This window comes from Trichechus manatus, unplaced genomic scaffold (assembly GCF_000243295.1).
Source record: "Trichechus manatus latirostris isolate Lorelei unplaced genomic scaffold, TriManLat1.0 scaffold00017, whole genome shotgun sequence".
Taxonomy (NCBI): domain Eukaryota; kingdom Metazoa; phylum Chordata; class Mammalia; order Sirenia; family Trichechidae; genus Trichechus; species Trichechus manatus.
This window is the reverse complement of record NW_004443953.1, coordinates 20,086,781-20,108,825: the sequence shown is the minus strand read 5'-3', so window position 1 is coordinate 20,108,825 and position 22,045 is coordinate 20,086,781. Positions and strand designations below refer to the sequence as shown.

General features: G+C 38.0%; 1 protein-coding gene across 3 annotated transcripts in view; it reads right to left on the bottom strand.

Annotated features, from left to right (window-relative positions):
* RPF2 (ribosome production factor 2 homolog) overlaps window positions 1–22,045 on the bottom strand; it is a 59,225-nt gene that overhangs the window by 20,025 nt on the left and 17,155 nt on the right. For all 3 annotated transcript variants that reach the window (XM_023727672.1, XM_004372468.2, XM_023727673.1), the window contains 3 exons: window positions 18,384–18,465; window positions 17,579–17,655; window positions 7,794–7,893 (listed from right to left, as the gene is read on the bottom strand). In XM_023727672.1, the coding sequence (XP_023583440.1) occupies window positions 7,794–7,893; window positions 17,579–17,655; window positions 18,384–18,465 (259 nt within the window). The remainder of the gene's footprint in view (window positions 1–7,793; window positions 7,894–17,578; window positions 17,656–18,383; window positions 18,466–22,045) is intronic.

Genomic DNA, 22,045 nt, shown 5'->3' with positions numbered 1-22,045 from the left:
GATAGTGTGGACATGTCGTGGGTTGCTGACCATTGTCACAGGGCCACATGTATACTATTTAATGAGAAACTATTTTGCTCTGTAAACCTTCATCTGAAGTGAGAATAGCAGCACAACTGGAAGAATGTAATTGATGTCACTGAATTGTGCATGTAGAAATTTTTGAAATGGTGTATCTTTGGCTATGTATATTTTTGCCCAAAAAAGAAAAGGTTGAGAAGGGAGAGTGTTGATATGTTGTGGGGTTGTTAACCAATGTCATCAAACAGTATGTGTACTGACTGTTTAATGAGAAACTATTTGTTGTGTAAACCTTCACCTAAAGTACAATTAAAAAAACAAAATACCTAGGGCTCCTTGGAAAAACAGCTGATGCCAGGACTGGGGCCAGGAAGGTACAAGACAAGTCTGAAGAATCAAAACAGTGATGGTTGAAATATGTCTAAAATCAAAACACTGCCAAAAAGGCTGACCCTAAAATGGGCAGGAATGATGGCCTGCTTATAGAGAGACATTATGAGGATAGAGATAAGGGTAAATTAAATAAGAGGTTAAACAGAAGAAAGGGGGTGGGAGAGGTAGAAGATAAATCAGTTGTGGTCAGAGAAAGCAAGCCTGTTTGGACAACCTTTTAATGGATCAATTCCAAGCAAACATAAGATGGTCAAGTGCAGCTGTGTCCATGAGTAAATACATTGGAAAAGGTCCCAGGAGGCTGACTGGGGTGCTGACAGGTCTCTCAACCTCAGGTTATAGCAAATACAGCAGCATAACTGACTAGAGAACCTGCTTTGTATGTGGCTGGCTTTCCTATCACACAACCAAGAAACCATGAACATGATATTCTAGGAAATGTGGTCATGTGGAATTGGGGAGGGTATTGAAGTCCGTAAAACCCCATGGTTGATCACTCTACTACTCACCCCATGGTTTTGATCCCTGCTTCATTTGAGCACACAAACAAGAGTTCCCGTAATGGCTAATATGAATACAAACATAGTTTCCAACAGATCAAGATACAGTTTTCTGAGGATTCTAGCCCTTCATGAACAAAAAAATCCCTAGTAAATCTCGAAATTTGGGATACTAAGTGGGAATACCTTTAAGAGGGTAGTTTTCTTGTTTGTTTGTTTTTTTAAAGCCCCTCAGAAACAAGAGAATCCCTAAGTCATTTCTGAACCCACTGCTATTTTGGAAAATATGTTCTTCTTAGCTCTGCCCAAGGATACAAATCCTTAGTTGATCCTTTCCCTTATTTAAAAAAGTTAAAGCAGCAGTTTTTTACCTTTTTGACATAAGAATCTATGACCCTCTCACCAGTCAAATACACATAAATATGTTTTTTATAGACAATTTCAAAAGTTCATGAACTCCCTGTAGCCCACCCACAGATCCCTGCAAGTCCACAGATACTAGGTTTTAGGAAGCCTTTAATTAAGGAATCACAATGTTACAGATTTTGTGTAACTAAGGATCGTTTGATGTTAGGGCCTCCGGATGTTATCACATGAATGAGCCTCAATTCATCTTAGGGAGATGGAAATCAGAATATATTTCATGCATGTCACCCAAACAGAAAAACAAAGTTTCTTTGTCCCTAAAATACAGTAATAAACAACATCATGATAAATGGAGAAAACAACTGAAGCTGTCAAAGATTTCATTCTACCTGTATCAACAATCAATGACCATGGATACAGCAGTTAAGAAATCAAACGATGTACTGTATTGGGCAAATACGCAGCAAAAGACCTCGTTAAAGTTTTAAAAAGCAAAGATGTCACTTTGACAACTAAGGTGCGCCTGACCCAAGCCATGGTCTTTCAATCACCTCATATGCATGCAAAAGCTGGACAATGAACAAGACAGAATAAAATTTGATGCATTCCAATTGTGGTGTTGGAAAGAATATCGACTATACTGTGGACTGCCAAAAGAATGAACAAAATTAGTCTTAGAAGAAACACAACCAAAATGCTCCTTAAAAGTGAGGATGGGGAGACTTTGACTTGCTTATTTTGGACACATCAACAAGGAAGGAACAATCACCAGAAAAGGACATCCCATTTGGTAAAGTAGAGGGTCACAGCAAAAACAAGGGAAACCCTCAGTGAGGTGGAATGACACAATAGCCCGCTTGGGAGACTAAGTCCTCAAAGTTTAATGGAAATCAGAAGATATTTCACAATGTATTGACACAATGGACTCAAACATACCGAGCATGAAGATGGCACACAACAAGGCAACATTCTGTTGTTATATATAAGGGCTGCCATGAGTCGAGCCAAGTCAATGGCAACTAACAACAAAAAAATATGCACATTTACAGTAGTGGTGGGGAATATATCAGATCACTATCTTCCTTCTCAGAACAGTCTATGGGAAAGAACATGGAGTTTGTAGCCAGAAAAAAATAGAATCAGATGCTGATTCCTCCATTTACTAGTTCTTCACCCTGGGCAAGTAAGTTAACAACTAGTCTCAATTTCTTCATCCATAAAATAATTTTAACTGTGCAGAACTTAAGGAAGATTAATTTTTTAATTATCTGGCCCAAGCAACCGCAGTTATTTTTTATTTCATTTTTATATTATAAACCCATATTTTTCAAGTGGAATAAGAATTAGGAAATGAGAAAGGCTAAAAAAAAAATTAAAACAATAACTGTTAACCTAGAAAAAAGACAATGAAGAAAAAGTAACTCAGTTAGGTAGTTACATAATGGCAGGCCTTAAAGGAACAGTTAATAAAACTAGCCTATTGCTCAATTTGCTAACATCATTATATATAAGGAACAGTCATATAAGGAAGAAACCATGATTAGAATGGACTGGATTTAAACATAAATATTTGCTGGTTTTCTACAAGGAAAAGCAGGACCCACTAAGATTAACCACAAATCTATATAACATTTAGGAAATTAAAAAGCAAGCAAAATGGAGAATGAAGTTAATGGATACCTTGCAAGAAAATACCTAAGTTAAGAAAGTCTGCTTTTCTTTCTGGCCAATTACCAAAAAAAAGGAACTTCCTAGAAGGAAGAAAGTCCTTGATAAACTTCTCTCTCCACTGATTTACTTGCTTTCATTTGAATACACAACAAAAACCAAGTATGAACATGGATGAAACTGGAGGACATTATGCTGAGTAAAAAAAGTCAATCACAAAAGGACAAATATTGTAAGAGATCTCTACTGTAAAAACTTGTGTAAAAGTTTACTCACAAAAAGAAACAATCTTTGTTGGTTAGGAGGGTTGGGAGGGGTGGGGGGGGAACTAAATGGACAATACATAAGTGGTAACTTTGGTGAAGGGTAAGACAGTACACAATACTGGGGAAACCAACACAACTTGTACAAGGAAAAGTCAAGGAAGCTCCATAGACAAATCCAAACTCCCTGAGGGACTGAATTGCTGGGTGGAGGGCTGTGGGGACCATGGTCTCGGGGAACATCTAGCTCAACTGGCATAACACAGCTTATAAAGATAATGTTCTACATTCTACCTTGGTGAGTAGCATCTGGGGTCTTAAAAGCCTGTGAGCAGCCATCTAAGATATTCTACTGGTCTCACCCCTTTGGGAGCAAGGGAGAATGAAGAGAACAGGATACAAGGAAAAGATCAGTCCAAAGGACTAATGGACCACACCTACCAAGGCCTCCACCAGACTGAGTCCAGTACAGATAGATGGTACCCGGCTACCACCACTGACTGCTCTGACCAGGATCACAATAGACGGTCCTGGACAGAGCTGGAAAAGGATGTAGAACAAAATTCTAACTCACAAAAGAAGACCAGATTTACTGGCCTGACAGACTGAAGAAATCCCCGAGAGTATGGCCCGCAGGCACCCTTTCAGCTCAGTGGTGAAGCCCTTCCCGAAGTTCACCGTTCAGCCAGGGATTGGACAGCCTCATAAAACAAAACGGAACTAATAAGGCACAGCAGTCCAGGGACAAGGATTAGAAGGCAGGAGGGGACAAGAAAGCTGTTGATAGGGAACCCAAGGTTGAGAAGGGACAGTGTAGCCATATCGTGGGGTTGTTAACCATTGTCACAGGGCAACATGTGTACTGTTTGATGAGAAACTATTTGTTCACAAACCTTCATCTAAGGTACACACACACACACACACACACACACACAAAAGAATTATCTATGCGAGATCAAACTAACAACAGTAACTCAAAAGGTTTGATGGGAAGCCTGGGCAGCAGTGAGTTGAAGATAATGGTGACAAAATAATTTGGAAAAGATAGTGAGAATAGCAGCACAACTGGAAGAATGTAATCAATGTCACTGAATTGTACATGTAGAAACTTTCGAAATGGTGTAACTTTGGCTATGCATAGTTTCACCAAAAAAAAAAAAAAAAAGTCCTCCAATGTCGAGAAGGGATAGTGTTGACATGTCGTGGGGTTGTCAACCAATGTCATAAAACAATATCTGTACTGAGTGTTTAATGAGAAACTATTTGTTCTGTAAACCCTCATCTACAGTACAATAAAATACGTACATATACATATATGTAAACCAAGTATGAGTCAGTAGTTCTTACTTCATGTTTATACTAAAAACTCAACTTCCCATGGTGTCCTACAATCTTATTCCATTCCTGTTCTACCTTTCTTTCTTCTGTTAACAGATTCCTTTTTGGTTTTCACTCCCTCCCGTCATTACTGCATTATGTGGTCATGCCTGCCATCTAGTGGAAGCACAAAACAAGGCGAAGTAAGCTTTTTATAAAAACCATTAAACAAAAACAAAGGCTCTTTGTTTGGGGTTTTTTTTTTTCCCAGCTGCTATCAAGTCAATTCCAACTCAAGGCGATCCTATGTGTGTCAGAGAAGAACTGGACTCCATGGGGTTTTCAATGGCTGATTTTTTAGTGGATTGCCAGGTCTTTCTTCCAAGGCAACTTTGGGTGGACTTGAATCGCCAACATTTTGGTTAACAGCCAAGCATGTTAACCATATACACCACCCAGGAACTCCCTCTCTGTTATCAGAAAAGATAAATACCTGCCTCATTGACAATAATTATACGGAAGGACTAGGGGAAAAAAGGGAGGAAGTCTGGGCCACAGAAATACAAGTTTAACAGGCATCTTGGTGGAAAGTGGTCTTGGTATCTTGCGGTATTAGTACTGAAAGAAGTAAATTTTGGTCATTTTCCTTCATGTATATTGTACACTTTTTTTTTTAAAGTTCACATACAATATAGTTAAGGACCTACAAACAGAGACTCTAAAAGGAAATGTGTTCACTAGAGGCATAAAAGTTGAGGCTCTGGGTTTCAATTCTGGCTCACCTACATACTAGCTCTGATTTAACTTCCCTGAGCTTTCCTATCAGTAAAATGGAATAACTGCACCAAACTCAAGAATTATTTTAAGGATTAAATAAACAAAAAAAAGTAGTCATCATTATTAAGGGGAATAAGAAGTTCTGATTGAAATCCTGAGAATAACACAATAAATAATCCCAATAAGGACAAATGAAAGCAATGTGTTTGCCCACAAACCTTTTTTGGTAGACTAAGAATTGTAAAGAGCATGTATACAATTTAATTTATAATTTACACCCCACCAACTTTTCAAAAGCGATACAGGGCAAAGTACGTAAAAATTTAAAATAAGAACAACAGACAGCGTGAAATAAGCTGTAAGAATGGCATGTGGAAAGCTCAGACAAAACAAATTATTTAAACTTGAGAAAATGCTGCTGAGCATCAGAAGGGAAACCTCATGGCTGTCAGAAATGAGGTGAAGAAGGAACATAAAGGACTGCTGCTTTGAGAACAGCAGCGCACTGTGGAGGCGGAAATTCTCAAACCCTATGGGGCCCATCTTCTCTGTCAAGGAGGTATCTGAGCAGGAAAGAGGAAAAAGCAGCAAAAGATTCAGTAAGAAGCTTTTGTTTCTTTAAAAAAAAAAAAGACACCTGGATCTTTACGTGAGTTCAAATCTTCTGAACAAATTAAATTTCCTTCCAGAGTTGTAGAAGAGTTGGCAAATGTGATCACAAAATACTAAATATTAGCAGACTTTGAAAAATCATGGAGAACAATAATGCCAAGTTTTCAACAAAAGGGAGAAAAGGTGGATTAAAGATTTAAGGTCAATCCCAGACAAAGGCAATAACTCTACAATGGTTTTAAGAAGGTAAACACAAAGGAAAGAACACAGTAATCATTAGGAACTAGCAAAGTCACCAAGAATTAGTCATCTATAGAACAACCTTACAAACTTGCTGTGAGAATGAAGCAATACATGTAAGTACCTAGTACATGCGTGGCATTTATGATGATGATAATGAAGTAAAAGGAGCTAGGAAGGTCACTGACGGTTTAATGGAAAAGAAATCTGATTTGAAATCTGAAACATGGTAGAAACTGGATAAATACGAATAAGACCAGAAAAGGCAACAGGAATGTGTATATTTTCAGTAAACCACTTTTTTCAATCAAGTGGGAGATTGGGAAGGCAAGTTATTATACTGGGGTTATACTGTGGAAGTCCTTTATCAAAAACAATAGAGGTTTTTAAGTGGGTGATGTGTAACAACCTTGAAAATTTAACTTTTCAATTTTCTAAATTTAATTTAATGATTCCAATAATCACCAGAGATAGGTATGAGCATTTTATAAAAGTGTAAAAAAATGTACAAATAGGTCAATATCTAAATTATTACAGCATCAAAAAACAATTATCTACAGAGTACAAGCAACACTTTAATTCTACCAGCATAGTTAAGTACTTTCCTGATATCGGTGGGGAAAAAAAGAAAATAATGGAAAGAAAAAGAAGAGATCAAAAAGAGAAAAACGTTATAAAAAGTTATACATCTAGAGCAAAGAAGTTGAACAGACATTTATTCAAAGAAGAAATACGAGTGGTCAAAAAGCACATGAAAAAATGCTCAACATCATTAGGGAAATGCAAATCAAAACCACCATGAGATACCACTTCACACCCACTAGAATGGCTATGATAAAAAGAAAACAAAAGGTGTTAGCAAGGATGTAGAGAAATTAGAACTTTTGATGTATTGCTGGCAGGAATGCAAAATGGTACAGTCACTGTGGAAAAGTTTGGCAGTTCCTCAAGAAGTTAAACACAGAATCACCACATGTTCTAGTAGTTCTACTCCTAGGTATATACCCAATAGAACTGAAAGCAGGAACACAAACAGATACTTGTACACCAATGTACAAGTACACTGTAATTGTCCACCAATGTTGCACCACTATTTGCAGTAGCAAAAAGATGGAAACAGCCTAAATGTCCATCAACATGTGAATGGAAAAACAAAATGGAATACTACTCAGCCATAAAGAAAAATGAAGTCCTGATACATACTACAACATGGATGAATCTTGAAAACATGCTAAGTGAAATAAATAAGTTACAAAAGGACAAATATTGTAAGACCCTGCTTATATGAAATATATAAAATGGCCGAGTGTATAGAAACAGAAGTTTATTAGTGGTTACCAGGGAAGAGAGGGAGGGGGAAAGGGCAACTCTGCTTAGGGCACACTGAGCATCTGTTAAAGATGATGGAACAATCTGGAAATGGATAAGGGTAATAATGGTTGAATAACAAGATGAACGTAAGTTAACATCACTGAACTGTTTACCTGAAATGGCAAATGTTTTATTACAAATATATTTACCACAATAAAAAATAAATAAACTTACTATGTCTTAAAAAAAGAGTTGTACAACTAGAGTGAAGTGGCTACGTGCCATCCTGAGCTACTCTTAAGATAATAAGTATTAAAATACTTACCAATAAGAAGACTTTTTAGTCTTCTATAATCTTCGGTTACATCAAAATCATCACCAGCAAATATTAACATGGGCTTTGTTCCCTCAGGACATTTACTATTCTATGAAATGAAAAAAATGTAATTATATAATTATCAAATTCTAAACTGATTATGTACTAATTGTTTAGTAGTCAATAATGAATATAGTAATTCGTTTTCGCTTTTTCTTAAACTGTCCTATAACTATGTCTGTGAATACTGATTTTAATTTTAAAAACAAGAGTTGAGATTTTTAAAGCTTACTGATTTTTATACTAAAAAAAATTCTTACCACTCCCTCACATTGCCAATTTATAGGTGATCAAACAATGTAACCTACTGTTGAGCATTAGTCTTTGCAAAGAATAAAAAAGCTATACTTGCTAGAAAATAACCAAAAAAACCCTTAACAGCCAGCAACCTAAAGTAAAAAAAAATTTGTTTCTTTGACTTATTTCTACCATTGTACCTTTCCACTGTATTACACAAAATGTAGATTTAAAATGAAGACTAAACTATCAGCTAGACATTCACATGGAAAGCAATATAATTTTATAGAAGTTACAGAAAATAGGGGCTAATTCTCACTCAGCAGGGCTGAAGCTCTTGATATAAAATGTATTTTATCCAGTTCTGGATTTTCTATACCAAGAAGAATGTAAGTAACAAGAGGATTTAGAAGTCACCAATATAAAAGAAGAAAAAAATCAAATGAAAAACAATTGTTTAACCAAAGGATTAATCTATGGAGGAAGGTGAATGGTTGTTGGTCTGGGCTTCCCAATGATTCTGGTACCTCTGCTCTGACATCAATCAGAGATAATCTAAATCCGGCAAAAAAGAACAAAAAACAAATCTCTTCTGCCCTAGGACCAGAGGTCACCTGCTGCTTCCCTGCTCACCATGGCCACTGTTGTTATCATTCTCTGATTCCAAACTTGGAAATTAACTGCCTACACTTAGGCAAAATGCCTAGGATGTGACCGTCTGGTTGGGGTCTGAATGGACCTTCCAGCCGTAACGACTCTTTCATGCTCCATCTGGCCCGCCTGACGCTCCTGCTGCTGCCCCCAGGACTATGGGGTTATTTAAATGTTCAGCAGGTAAGACAAAATGAGGCAAAACGTCAACCACAACTTTGGCTTTCAAACCATCTTGATCACAATGCACAGTAATAATGCATTTTAAGTCATGACCCAGTGTATGTGCCATAAAAGTTACGTAAAACACTTAACATGCAGAACACTGATGTTTTCTACACTATTTCATTTAAAAAAAAAATACTTGTTACCCCCACAGTTTGAAAATCCTAAACTAAAAGAAGAGGCTACAACAGATAAGCTTTACTCAAATAGTCTGAAAAGTATTAAAAATTCAAAATACTATAAATACTATGATATGGTAGACTAAAAATACTATACTGCCAAGTTTTTGAACTAACCTTTTAAACTAAATTTTTCTAAACAAAGAAAAAAATTACAAAGTAATTCTTATAAAATAATTATACAGCATACCAAAAACTTTCCATATAAAATATCTCAGGCAGTTGCATTGTATTTTACCTTATCTAAAATACCACCTTACCTTAAAATTTTTTATTTTTCCCATACACTTATACATACATTGCTATGTGATTCTAACTGCTCTCCCCATACTGTGACAGCACACTCCTCCTTTCCACCGCTGATTCTCCATGTCCATTCAACCAGCTCCTAACCCCCTCTGACTTCCCATCTCACCTCTGGACAGAAGCTGCCCATTTACTCCCATGCATCTACTTGAGCTAAGATGCACACTCCTTACGAGTATCACTTTACGTCCCACAGTCCAGTCCAATCCCTGTCTGAAGAGTGGGCCTCAAAAACTGTTTTAGTTCTGGGCTGATAGAGAATCCAGGGTCCATGCTTTCCGGGGTACCTGCAGTTTCAGTCACACCATTAAGTCTGGTATTCTTACTAGAATTTGAGTTCTGCACCTCACTTTTCTCCTGCTCCAACCGGGACTCTGTTGTGTTCCCTGTCAGGGCAGTCACTGGTGGCAGCCCGGCCACCACCGAGTTCTTCTGGTCTCAGGCTGATGAAATCTCTGGTTTATGCGGCCCTGTCTCTTGGGCTACTAATTTCCTTGTGTCTTCGGTGTTCTTCATTCTCATTTGCTCCAGGTGTGTTGTGACAAATTGATGCATCTTAGATGGCCGCTTGCAAGCTTTTAAGACCCCAGATGCCACTCACCAAAGTAGGATGCAGAACATTTTCTTAATAAGCTTTGTTATGCCAATTGACCTAGATGTCCCCTGAAAGCATGGTCCCCAGACCCCTACCCCTGCTACTCTGTCCCTCAAAGTGTTAGACTGTATTCAGGAACCTTCTTAGCTTTGGTTTAGTCCAGTTGTGCTGACTTCCCCTGTATTGAGTGCTATCCTTCCCTTCACCTAAAATAATTCTTATCTACTATCTAGTTAGCAAACAACCCTCCCCCTCCCTCCCCACCCTCGTAACCATCAAAGAATATTTTCTTCTGTGTTTAAACCTTTTCTTGAGTTCTTATAATAGTGGTCTTATATGATATTTGTCCTTCTGTGACTGACTAAATTCACTCAGCATAATGACCTCCAGCTGCCACCACGTTATGTTTCAAGGCTTCATCGTTGTTCTTTATCATTGCGTAGTATTCCATTGTGTGGATATACCATAATTCGTTTATTCATTCGTCCGTTGATGGACACCTAGGTTGTTTCCATCTTTCTGCCATTGTGAACAGGGCTGCAGTGAACATGGGTGTGCATATATCTATTCCTGTTAACGAAGCACCAAATCGACTTTCAAAGTGGTTGTACCATTTTACATTCCCACCAGCAGTGTATAAGTGTTCCAGTCTCTCCACAACCTCTCCAGCATTTATTTTGTGTTTTTTGGATTAATGCTAGCCTTGTTGGGGTGAGATATCTCATTGTAGTTTTGATCTGCATTTCTCTAACGGCTAATGATTGTGAGCATTTCTTCATGTGTCTGTTAGCCGCCTGAATATCTTCTTTGGTGAAGTGCCTCTTCATATCCTTCGCCCATTTTTTAATTGGGTTGTCCTTCTGTTGTTGAGGTTTTGCAGTATCTTGTAGATTTTAGAGATTAGATGATGATCGGATTTTTCATAGCCAAAAATTTTTTCCCAGTCTGTAGGTTGTCTTTTGATTCTTTTGGTGAAGTCTTTTGATGGTCACAAGTGTTTGATTTTTAGGAGCTCCCGATTATCTGGTCTCTCTTCTCATGCTTGTGCATTGTTACTTATGGTTCCTATTGTGTTTATGCCATGTATTAGGGCTCCTAGAGTTGTCCCTATTTTTTCTTCCATGATCTTTATCATTGTTGATTTTATATTTAAGTCTTTGATCCATTTTGAGTTAGTTTTTGTGCATGGTGTGAGGTATGGGTCTTGTTTCAGTTTTTTGCAGATGGATATCCAGATACGCCAGAACCATTTGTTAAAGAGACTGTCTTTTCCCCAACTAACAGACTTTGGGCCTTTGTCAAATATCAGTTGCTCATAGGTGGATGAATTTATGTCTGGATTCTCAATTCTGTTCCATTGGTCTATGTATGTGTTCTTGTACCAGTACCAGGTGGTTTTGACTACCGTGGCGGTATAACAGGTTTTAAATCAGGAAGTGTGAGGCTTCCCACCTTGTTCTTCTTCTTGAGTAATGCTTTACTTATTCAGGGCCTCTTCCCTTTCCATATGAAGTTGGTGATCTGACTGTCCATCTCATTAAAAAATGGTGGTGGAATTGGATCGGGATTGCATTGTTTCTGTAAATCGCTTTGGGTAGAATTGACATTTTCGCAATGTTGAGTCTACCCATCCATGAGCAAGGTATGTTTTTCTACTTATGCAGGTCTCTTCTGGTTTCTTGCAGTAGTGTTTTGTAGTCTTCATTGTATAGATCTTTTACGTCTCTAGTTAGATTTATTCCTAAGTATTTTATCTTCTTGGGGGCTATTGTAAATGGTATTGATTTGGTGATTTCCTCTTTGAGGTTCTCTTTGTTGGTGTAAAGGAATCCAACTGATTTTTGTATGTTTATCTTGTATCCTGAAACTCTGCTGAAATCTTCTATCAGTTCCGGTAGTTTCCTTGTGGATTCTTCGAGGTTTTCTGTGTAAAAGATCATATCGTCTGCAAATAGAGATACTCTGACTTCTTCCCCACCAATTTGGATGCCCTTTATTTCTTCTTCTAGCCTAATTGCTCTGGCTAGAACCTCCAGCACAATGTTGAATAAGAGTGGTGATAAAGGGCCTCCTTGTCTGGTTCTCGTTCTCAAGGGGAATGCTTTCAAAGTCTCTCCATTTAGGATGATGTTGGCTGTTGGCTTTGTACAAATGTTCTTAATTATATCCAGGAATTTCCCTTCTATTCCTATTTTGTTGAGGATTTTTATCATGAATGGGTGTTGGACTTTGTCTGCATTGACTGATAAGATCATGTGGTCCTTGTCTTTTGTTTTATTTATGCTATGGGTTACACTGATTATTTTTCTAATGTTGAACCACCCCTGCATACCTGGTATAAATCCCACTTGATCATGGTGAATTATTTTTTTGATATGTTGCTGAATTCTATTGGCTACAATTCTGTTGAGGATTTTTGCATCAATGTTCATGAGGGATATTGGTCTATAATTTTCTTTTTTGTGGTGTCTTTACCCGGTTTTGGTATCAGGGTTATACTGACTTCATAGAACGAGTTTGGGAGTATTCCATCCTTTTTCTATGCTCTGAAATACCTTCAGTAGCAGTGGTGTTAACTCTTCTCTGAAAGTTTGGTAGAATTCTCCAGTGAAGCCATCCGGGCCAGGGCTTTCTTTTTGTTGGGAGTTTTTTAATTACCTTTTCAATCTCTTTTGTTATGGGTTTATTTAGTTGTTCTACCTCTGTTTGTGTTAGTTTAGGTAGGTAGTGAGTTTCTAGAAATTTGTCCATTTCCTCTTGGTTTTCAAATTTGTTAGAGTACAATTTTTCATAGTATTCTGTTATGATTCTTTTAATTTCAGTTGGGTCTGTTGTGATATCACCCATCTCATTCCTTATACGGGTTATCTGCTTCCTCTCCTGTTTTTCTTTTGGCAGTTTGGCCAATGGTATATCCATTTTGTTGATTTTTTCAAACACCCAGCTTTTGGTCTTGTTAACTTTCAATTGTTTTTCTATTCTCTATTTCATTTAATTCTGCTCTAATTCTTATTATTTCTTTTCTTCTGGCATCTGAGGGCTTCTTTTGCTGCTTTCTTTCTACTTGTTCCAGTTGTAGAGTTAATGTTTTGATTATGGCCCTTTCTTCTTTTTGGATGTGTGCATTTATTGCTATAAAACTGACCTCTGAGCACTGCTTTTGCTGTGTCCCAAAGGTTCTGGGAGGATGTGTTTTCATTCTCATTTGTTTCTATGAATTTCTTCATTCCATCCTTAATTTCTTCTATAACCCAGTAGTTTTTGAACAAGGTGTTATTCAGTTTCCATGTGTTTGATTTTTTTTCCTTGCTTTTTCTGTTGTTGATTTCTACTTTTATGGCTTTACAGTCAGAAAAGATGCTTTGTAATATTTCGATGCTTTGGATATTGTTAAGGCTTGCTTTATGGCCTAATATGTGGTCTATTCTGAAGAATGTCCATGTGCACTGGAAAAGAAAGTATACTTGGCTGCTGTTGGGTAGAGTGTTCGGTATATGTCTACGAGATCAAGTTGGTTGATTGTAGCATTTAGCTCTTCTGCATCTTTGTTGAGCTTCTTTCTGAATGTTCTGTCCTTCACAGAAAGTGGTGCACTGAAGTCTCCTACTACTATTGTGGAGCTGTCTATCTCTCTTTTTAGTGTCGTTAAGAGTTTGTTGTATGTATTTTGGAGCCCTGTCATTGGGTGCGTAAATATTTATTATGGTTATGTCCTCCTGGTGTACTGATTCTTTAATCATTATATAGTCTACTTCCTTATCCTTTGTGGTGGATTTTACTTTAAAGTCTATTTTGTCAGAGATTAATATTGCCACTCCTGCTCTTTTTTGAGTGTTGTTTGCTTGGTATCTTTTTTCCCATCCTTTCAATTTTAGTTTGTTTGTGTCTTTAAGTCTAATGTATGCCTCTTGCAGGCAGCATATAGATGGATCATGTTTTTTTATCCAATCTGCCACTCTCTGTCTCTTTATTGGTGCATTTAGTCCATTTACATTCAGCATAATTACTGACAGCTTTGAGTTTAGTGCTGTCATTTTGATCTTTTTTTGTGTGTTGTTCAGTTTCTTTGATCCACTTAATTTTCTGTGCTGAGTCGTTTTTCTTTATGCATTTTCATCTTTTTCATTGTTGTTCATTTTGTGTTTGCTGAGTCTTTACATTTTTCTAGTTTTTTACTCTGATTTGTAGGATTGTTAGTTTCCTTTGTGGTTACATTAATATTTATCCCTACTTTTTCTAAGTTCATACCAGTCTGTTATTTCTTTATATTGCCTTGACTTCCTCTCCATATGAAAAATCTATGTCTACATTTTTTAAGTCACTCTTTTTTGTTTTAATGTTGTCATCTTTTATGTATTGACATCTGTTTCCCTACTTCCAGTGTTTTAGCTTTGATTTATTTTTGTGACTTCCCCATCTGGGTTGGTATCTGGTTGCTCTGTCCTCTGTTATAGTCTTGGGTTGTTATCTCATGTTACTGATTTTCTAACCGGAGGACTCCCTTTAGTATTTCTTGTAATTTTGGTTTGGTTTTTGCAAATTATCTAAACTTCGGTTTATCTGGAAATGCCCTAATTTCACCATCATATTTGAAAGACAGTTTTGCCGGATATATAATTCTTGGCTGGCAACAACTTGCCTTAAAATTTAACCATCTTGTTTATTAAGGTTTACTTCATGCAGAATAGCCATGCCTACAAGTTTGGTCATCTGAGAAGACATGCTCCTAGAATAATTACTCAATTTCCTGGGCGAGTTCAATAACCTGTTAAAATCATCTTATTGAGCTTGATTAAGAGTTAACAAAGGGAAAAATTTGGAAAAGGATGGTAGTGATGGTTGCACAAGATGATTTACATAGTTAATGTCACTGACTTGTACATGTAAAAAGTGTTGAAATGGAAAATGTTTTGTTATATATATTTTTATAACAATCAAAAAAAAAAAGAATAATGAGAAAAGAAAATGGGTTAAGAAAGGGAAAAAGAGTTAATGGAAGAGGTTTGGCAACAAGAGTAGGCAAGTGAAAAAAGAAAACACCTCGTGAAGATACCTTAAAAATCAGGAAGGTAAATATGAAGGGAAAGTGTAGCAAAACATGCAGCTACAAAGCAAACTAGGAACATAAGCTTGTAACCAAATAATGGGGTAAAAAAGTAAAAGACTGCCTACTAGTCTGAGTGTACGCGGGGATTGCCAATGTAAGCGTACTCTCATCAGTTAATGACTTTTATAGTTATAGATGCTCCATAAGTGAAAATTCAGTATTCAGTTTACAGTTCTTGTTAAGAATGAGACCTGACAAGCAATACTGGCTTTGTGGTCCGGCTTAGAAACTGAACAGTAACTGAAGTACTTCCTTGCTTCTGGAAGTGAAATGAAAAGAATAGGGGTTGGGATGCATGCATCGGCCAGTGCCGACGCCCACAAAACTGGTGACCAAGCTAGGAATGGTGGTAAAGATGAAATGGGGATATACTGCTCATTTCTAGGGATTCATCGTGCATGGCCCCAAAGAGGAACCGTAATAATAAGATGGCTTCCACTGTTCTCAAGCATCACAGTTTATACATTTTACCAAACACCTTCTAATACATTATCTTCACTGATAAGCATTTTCACATTATCTCATTCAGTGCTGGTATACTATATTATACTTGACTACAACTGAGGGCCAGGGAAGTAACTGACTTGTTAGGTCACAAACATCACATAAATGGACAAGACAGCCCTCAAACTCAAGTATTCTGCCTTTAAAGCCAATCTCAGGCCACTGTTCTGGCAGGTACCTGAGGAGGCTGGGGTGGCTGACCAAGGGGGATCTGGAAAGGGCCTTTTTCCAAACTTATAATCTGAGGATATTTAGTTTAGGAGTTCTACCAAACCTGCATGGCATGCCCCTTTTTTATGGGCAGGGGAAAGGCCAAGAAAATAAGTGATTCTATTTGCTAAGGAGCCCTGGTGGAGTAATGGTTAAGTGCTCACCTGCTAACCGAAAGGTTGGCAGTTCAAACCATCAGCTGCTCTGCGGGAGAAAGATGTGGCAGTTTGTTTTCGTAAAGATTTCAGCCTTAGAAACCTTATGGGGCAGTTCTTCTCTGTCCTGTAGGGTCGCTATGAGTCAGAATCAACTCGATATCAAGGGGTTTTGTTTTGTTTTGTTTTACATATTTGCTACAATTCTTTCAAATTATACTATAAGCTTCAAAATCCATCAAGAGAACAGTTTCCATCACAAACTGCAATCTCTGTTTTCTCAAAGCCCTTGAGTCCTAATCCTGGTTACACCACTTACTATATGTGTGACTTCAGTTCACCAGTGGAACTCCTCTAGGCCTCAATCTCCATATCTATAAAATGTTGCTGTTAGGTGCTGCTGAGTCGGTTCTGACTCATAGCAACCCTATGTAGAACGGAACGAAACACTGCCTGGCCGTGCGCCATACTCACAATCATTGCTATGTTTGAGCCTATTGTTGCAGCCACTGTCCCAATCAATCCATCTCTTCAAGGGTCTTCCTCTTTTTCGCTAACCTTCTATTTTACCAAGTAGGATGTCATTCTCCAGAGATTGGTCCCTCCTCATTACATGTCCAAAGTATGTGAGATGAAGTCTCACCGTCCTCCCTTCCAAGGATCACTCTGGCTATATTTCTTCCAAGACAGACTTCATTCTTTTAACAGTCCACAGTATAATCAATATTCTTTGCTAACACCATAATTCAGAGGCATCAATTCTTTGGTCTTCCTTACTCACTGTCCAGCTTTTGAATGCATATGAGGCAACTGCAAATATCATGTCTTGGGTCAGGCACTCCTTAGTTCTCAAAGTGACATCTTTGCTTTTAAACACTCTGAAGAGCTCTTTTGCAGCAGATCTGCTCAACACAAATCTATAAAATAGGGAAAATAACTCTGGCCTTATACAGGGTGGCTGGGAAATCTAAGTAAGATAATGTATTTGATAGAATAGATTAAGCCAGAAGTAGAGTTCTAAGGGAGTAAGAGCCCAACTTGGACCCAGAAGCAGAGTCAAGATAGTGTTGTCTTCCTGAGACTATTTACTTCTATTTCATATTCCCATTCAATGAAGAAAAGAAGCAGGCGCTCAAGGTAGGACTGAGCTAACAATTTGGCAGCAAGCAGCCAAAATACAATAGGATCAGCTATAGATTCCTGGATTTAGAACAGAGCTCACTCTGAAACTTCTACTGATATTTCTGAGGTTCCATAAAATAGGTGCTGTGGTAACTCAAAGAGAAAAGTTGGCATTTAAACTGTGGGCTTAGACTGTTAAGAGTTAGTAATCACAGTCTGAAGTCTAACTGCCAGACTTCCACATATGTGTTATATGCTGTAAATATATCCCTCTTTTTAAAATACTAAGGGAAAATGAAACTGTTTTATCTTACAGCACACCAGAATAAAAACACAAAGTTCTTTCTTTTTAGTCTACAAAACTGTATCAGTAGTCTTCACCACAAGATGTCACTACTGCCTAAGAGTAACATTACAGAATGCTTATTTTTATATTATCTTACCTTAATATCTTTTAGAGAGACAAACTTCTCGATACCTAATTCAACCATATCTAGGACATGGTAGTCATACATACGACCTAGAAGGAAAACACATTTTCTTTTAAGCATTTAGTTCTCCTCAACAGTTGCCTTATATGTACCCACTTATCGACATGTCCAATATGTCCTGATACCTGCCTTTTTTCTTTCTTACACACCTGAAACATGCCCCCACCCCCCTTTTCTTAAATTTTCAACTTTACCCAGAACAGATTCCTAGGATCTTAGCCCTGGAAAGGATCTTAGAGATCATTCAGCACAACTCCTTTATTTCATAGAAGAGAAACTGAAGGCCTCCAGAGGGTAAAGGGGTTGCCTAAGCCAGTGAGCATGCCAGAACAAGCCTCAATACACCCAGGCCAAGCTTCCTTTTAAATGTATTTATTCAACAGATATTTATTAGGAAAGGTTTCACTTATGATAGATATGCTAGTTTGTTTTTTTCTAATTCCAATACTGATTTAGGATTCATATATATATCTGTATTTATGTATATATGCATACATGTGTGTGTACACACACACACACACACACATTCCATATTAGAAAAGTATCTTACAATTTGAGGTAGGGTAATATTTATATACCCCATTCTCTGCCTGGAGGATGGTAGCTAAAAAATTTTATTCAGTGTCACAAGGAAGAAAAAAAAAAGTTCAGAGTTTACTGGTTGCTCCTGAATCTTCAACACCATCAGTCAGTCTGAGTCATAGCACTGGCTCTATAATTAATAAAAAAAAAAAATTCGAAAGTAAATGATACTTACCTATTACTAGATTATTTGGCCGCTTCTTATTATGAGAGCCAAACATAAATAAAGAACAATCAGACTTCTTTGAAAAGAATTCCTATAAAACCAAAGAAATCCCATCAGTCAGTGCATAAATATAAGAACCTTAGGAATCTTATCTCTGAACTACATAAAAACTCTTTAAAAGGAAAAGTATATCAGTTTTTTCCAGGAGAAGTTAATGAAGACAGAATGAACTAGAAAGGAACATACAGAGGAAAAGTATTTTATTTCTAGCTTTTCAGTTCAAATTTTCTGATTTGGTGTACTTAAAGAAAAGATGTAAATTCAATATCAAAAATAAGGGAAAACTATTAGGTGAATAAATAATGAGACCATTTGTTTTCAGCAATGCAGTCATTTTGGAATAGCATACCAAATGTTTCATCTGCTGAACAAATTCCTTTACTCATAGGACATTACTGCTATTATCAATGGTACATCTTAGCATGTATTTATAACATACATGAATATATAGAACATATACATAAATTTGTCAATATGGTGGTTTTGGGTGTTTATAATTAGACTCAGGAGTTTACAATGCATATAATTACTTCTCATTGCAAACTTCATCCACCCAGAAAATCTGCCCTAGAATCTCCATGTCACCCCAGCTGTGACCAGTTCCATGCTCCGAATCCAGCAGGGACTTAATAACGGATCTATGATGTTCCTACTCATAAGAGATACTTCCTCCCTCTGTCTCTCCAAATGCCCCTGACTTCCTTTAAAGGTTTGAGAGAAATGGGAACATAGATATGGGGTCCGAACCCTAGATAGCTCCTTTTACACTGATGCTTATACTCTCTACATCCCATGTACTTCAACTCAGTTTGTTGAGATTACCAAACTCAGCAGAAAAATTAGATTCAATGTGTTCTAGTCCACAAATCAGTTGGAAAGCCTCATAAATTAATCACAGAAAATTAATGAAAGAAGAGGAAACGGAGAGATGTTGCTTAAGGGGCACTGAGTTTCTGTTAAGGTTGATGAAAATATTTGGAAGTGGATAGTGGTAATCGTTGCACAACACGGCGGACATAAATAATGTCACCTAATAGTACACATAAAAATGGCTGAGGACTTCCGGGCAACATGGTGCTACAGGCAGAAGCATCACGCCATCCCTCCGCAGCAAAGATCAGAAAAACTAAGTCAAACAGTCACATCTCAATCCTGAAACCCTAAGCATCAAATGAAGAGATAAAGAACTCAGCCCAGCACCGAATGGAATAGGAAACCAGAACAGAAAGCGAAGAGAGATACATGCAGACGTCCCCTATCAGCTACCACAGCACGGATCCGCCATCTTGGACTCCTATGGGAGATCAGCAAACAGGAAGTACAAGAAAGCAGCTTCATGGAGCTTCCAGCAGGAGACAGAACAACAGGTAACCCATGATATAGACTTTCCCACCGCCCTCAACCCTTCTTCACCCCCACTTACCCTCCTCTGCTTGCTGCAGCCACAGTCTATTGGCCGGGAGCACGAGCTTCCCCCCGCCGTGCCGCTTGGATCCCACCCACCTGCCCTGGCCAGCTCCCTGAGTGCCATTTGTTGGCTGCTGGTGTTGCTTTTTTCCACTTGTTTAGATTTCTTCCTTACCTCTCACCACCTCCCCCTCCTTTCTCTCAAATACCTGGCTCCATGTGCCATCTTTGCTTCTTCCGAAAGGCTGAAAAACTGCTCGACTGTGAAACTGCTTCCTAGCCCATGCCGCCATATACTGTGGGATCCCCAGGGACTTTTTTGTCTGTTTGCTCTGATTTATTCTGTTTTGATTTGTTTGTTTTCTTTTTCTTTTCTCAGCCTGGGAGCCCCTTCTAGCTGGGCAGTACCACGTGGCTTAGAAGATAGCCCCTTACTCTGCGCAGACACACAGGGACATCCGTGGGGGCATTTCTTTTTTCTTCTTTTTGTGGGGGAGGTTTGTTTTTTTTTGTTTGTTTGTTTGTTTTTCATTTCTTTGTTTAGTCTTCTTCTCTCTCTTATTCCCTTTTTGTCTTCATTTCCAGTTTCTCGATTTATTTGTTTTTTTCCTTTTACCCTCTTATTTATTTATCTTTCATTTTTGTTTTTCCCCATTTCTCAGTCTCTCGTCTCTACACTCCAATAGCAGGCTCGATTAGCACTCTTTTTTGTTTGTTTATTTTTGGCTCCTGTTCCTCTTTCCTCTCTCTCATCTTTCCCATACCCATCTTAGCCCCACACATCGCAATCTACCCACTCCTTCCTGCCTACCTGCACTATGCGCTGAACATCACACTCCCAAGCAGCACAGGCATGGCCTACTGGAACCTACCCTGCACTGATTCCTGGTCCGCACCATCAGCCCTGGCATGTGCCACAGAAAACCTATCCCAGCAACTCCCCTTCAGCTGGACCTGCCCTGCTGTACCACACCTGAGTGACTGACCTTGCCCACTGGAGAAGGAGGTGAAAAGTAACGTGCCCACAGACGAGCAAATAACAAACAACACACAGCTCGCCTGCTCAAGCATAACCAAATAAAACAAAAAAGCAGCAGAAACAAACAAATCTACAATCAATAAATGAGGAAAATAACCACTGAATGCCCCAGAGACAGCAGACAATATCAAAACATTTACAAAAACAGGACAGGATGGTTCCAGTAGGCGTCCAAAATAAAACACCAGATGAACCTTCCAGTAGAAGAAAAGGCACTAGACCTAACTGATAGGGAATTCAAATCTCTAATATTCAGAATTATCCAAGAGCTGAAGTAAAAAACAGACAAAAATGAGGAAAAAATAGACAAATTCATGGAAAAGGCAGACAAATTCATGGAAAATACAGACAAAAAAATGGAAGAATTCAAGAAAATAATACAGGAACAAGATGCTAAAATAAATTCACAAGTAGAAATCATACAAAAACAATTAGAAATCCAAAAGATAAACAAGATTTCAGAAATGGACAGTGTTATAGAAGGGCTGAGGAGCAGATCTGAAATGACGGGAGACAGGGTCAGTGAAACTGAAGACAAACACATAGATACAACTCTGTTTGAGGACAAATCAGAAAAATGAAGAAACCCTGAGAATTATGTGGGATACAATCAAAAGCAAAAATCTGTGAGTGATTGGAGTTTCAGAACAGGGGGAGAAAACAGAAAACACACAGAGGATCATGGAAGAATTGCTGACAGAAAGCTTCCCCAATATCATCAAAGATGAAAAGCTGACCATCCAAGAAGCTCCATGAACCCCATATAGGGTAGACCCCAAAAGAAAATCACCAAGGCATATCATAATCACACTTGCTAAAACTAAAGACAAACAAAGAATCCTGACAGCAGCTCGAGAAAAATAAAAAGTCACATACCGAGGAGAAACAGTAAGACTAAGCTCGGATTATTCGGCAGAAACCACGTAGGCAAGAAGGCAACGGGATGACATATATAAAATCTTGAGAGAAAAAAATTGCCAGCCAAGAATAATATATCCTGCAAAACTCTCATTCAAATATGATGGTGAAATTAGGTCATTTCCAGATAAAACAGAAATTAAGGGACCATGTAAAAACCAAACCAAACTTACAAGACTTATTAAAGGGAGTCCTTCAATCTGAGAACAAACAACATCAGACCACAGGCTGAATTTAGGACACAGGA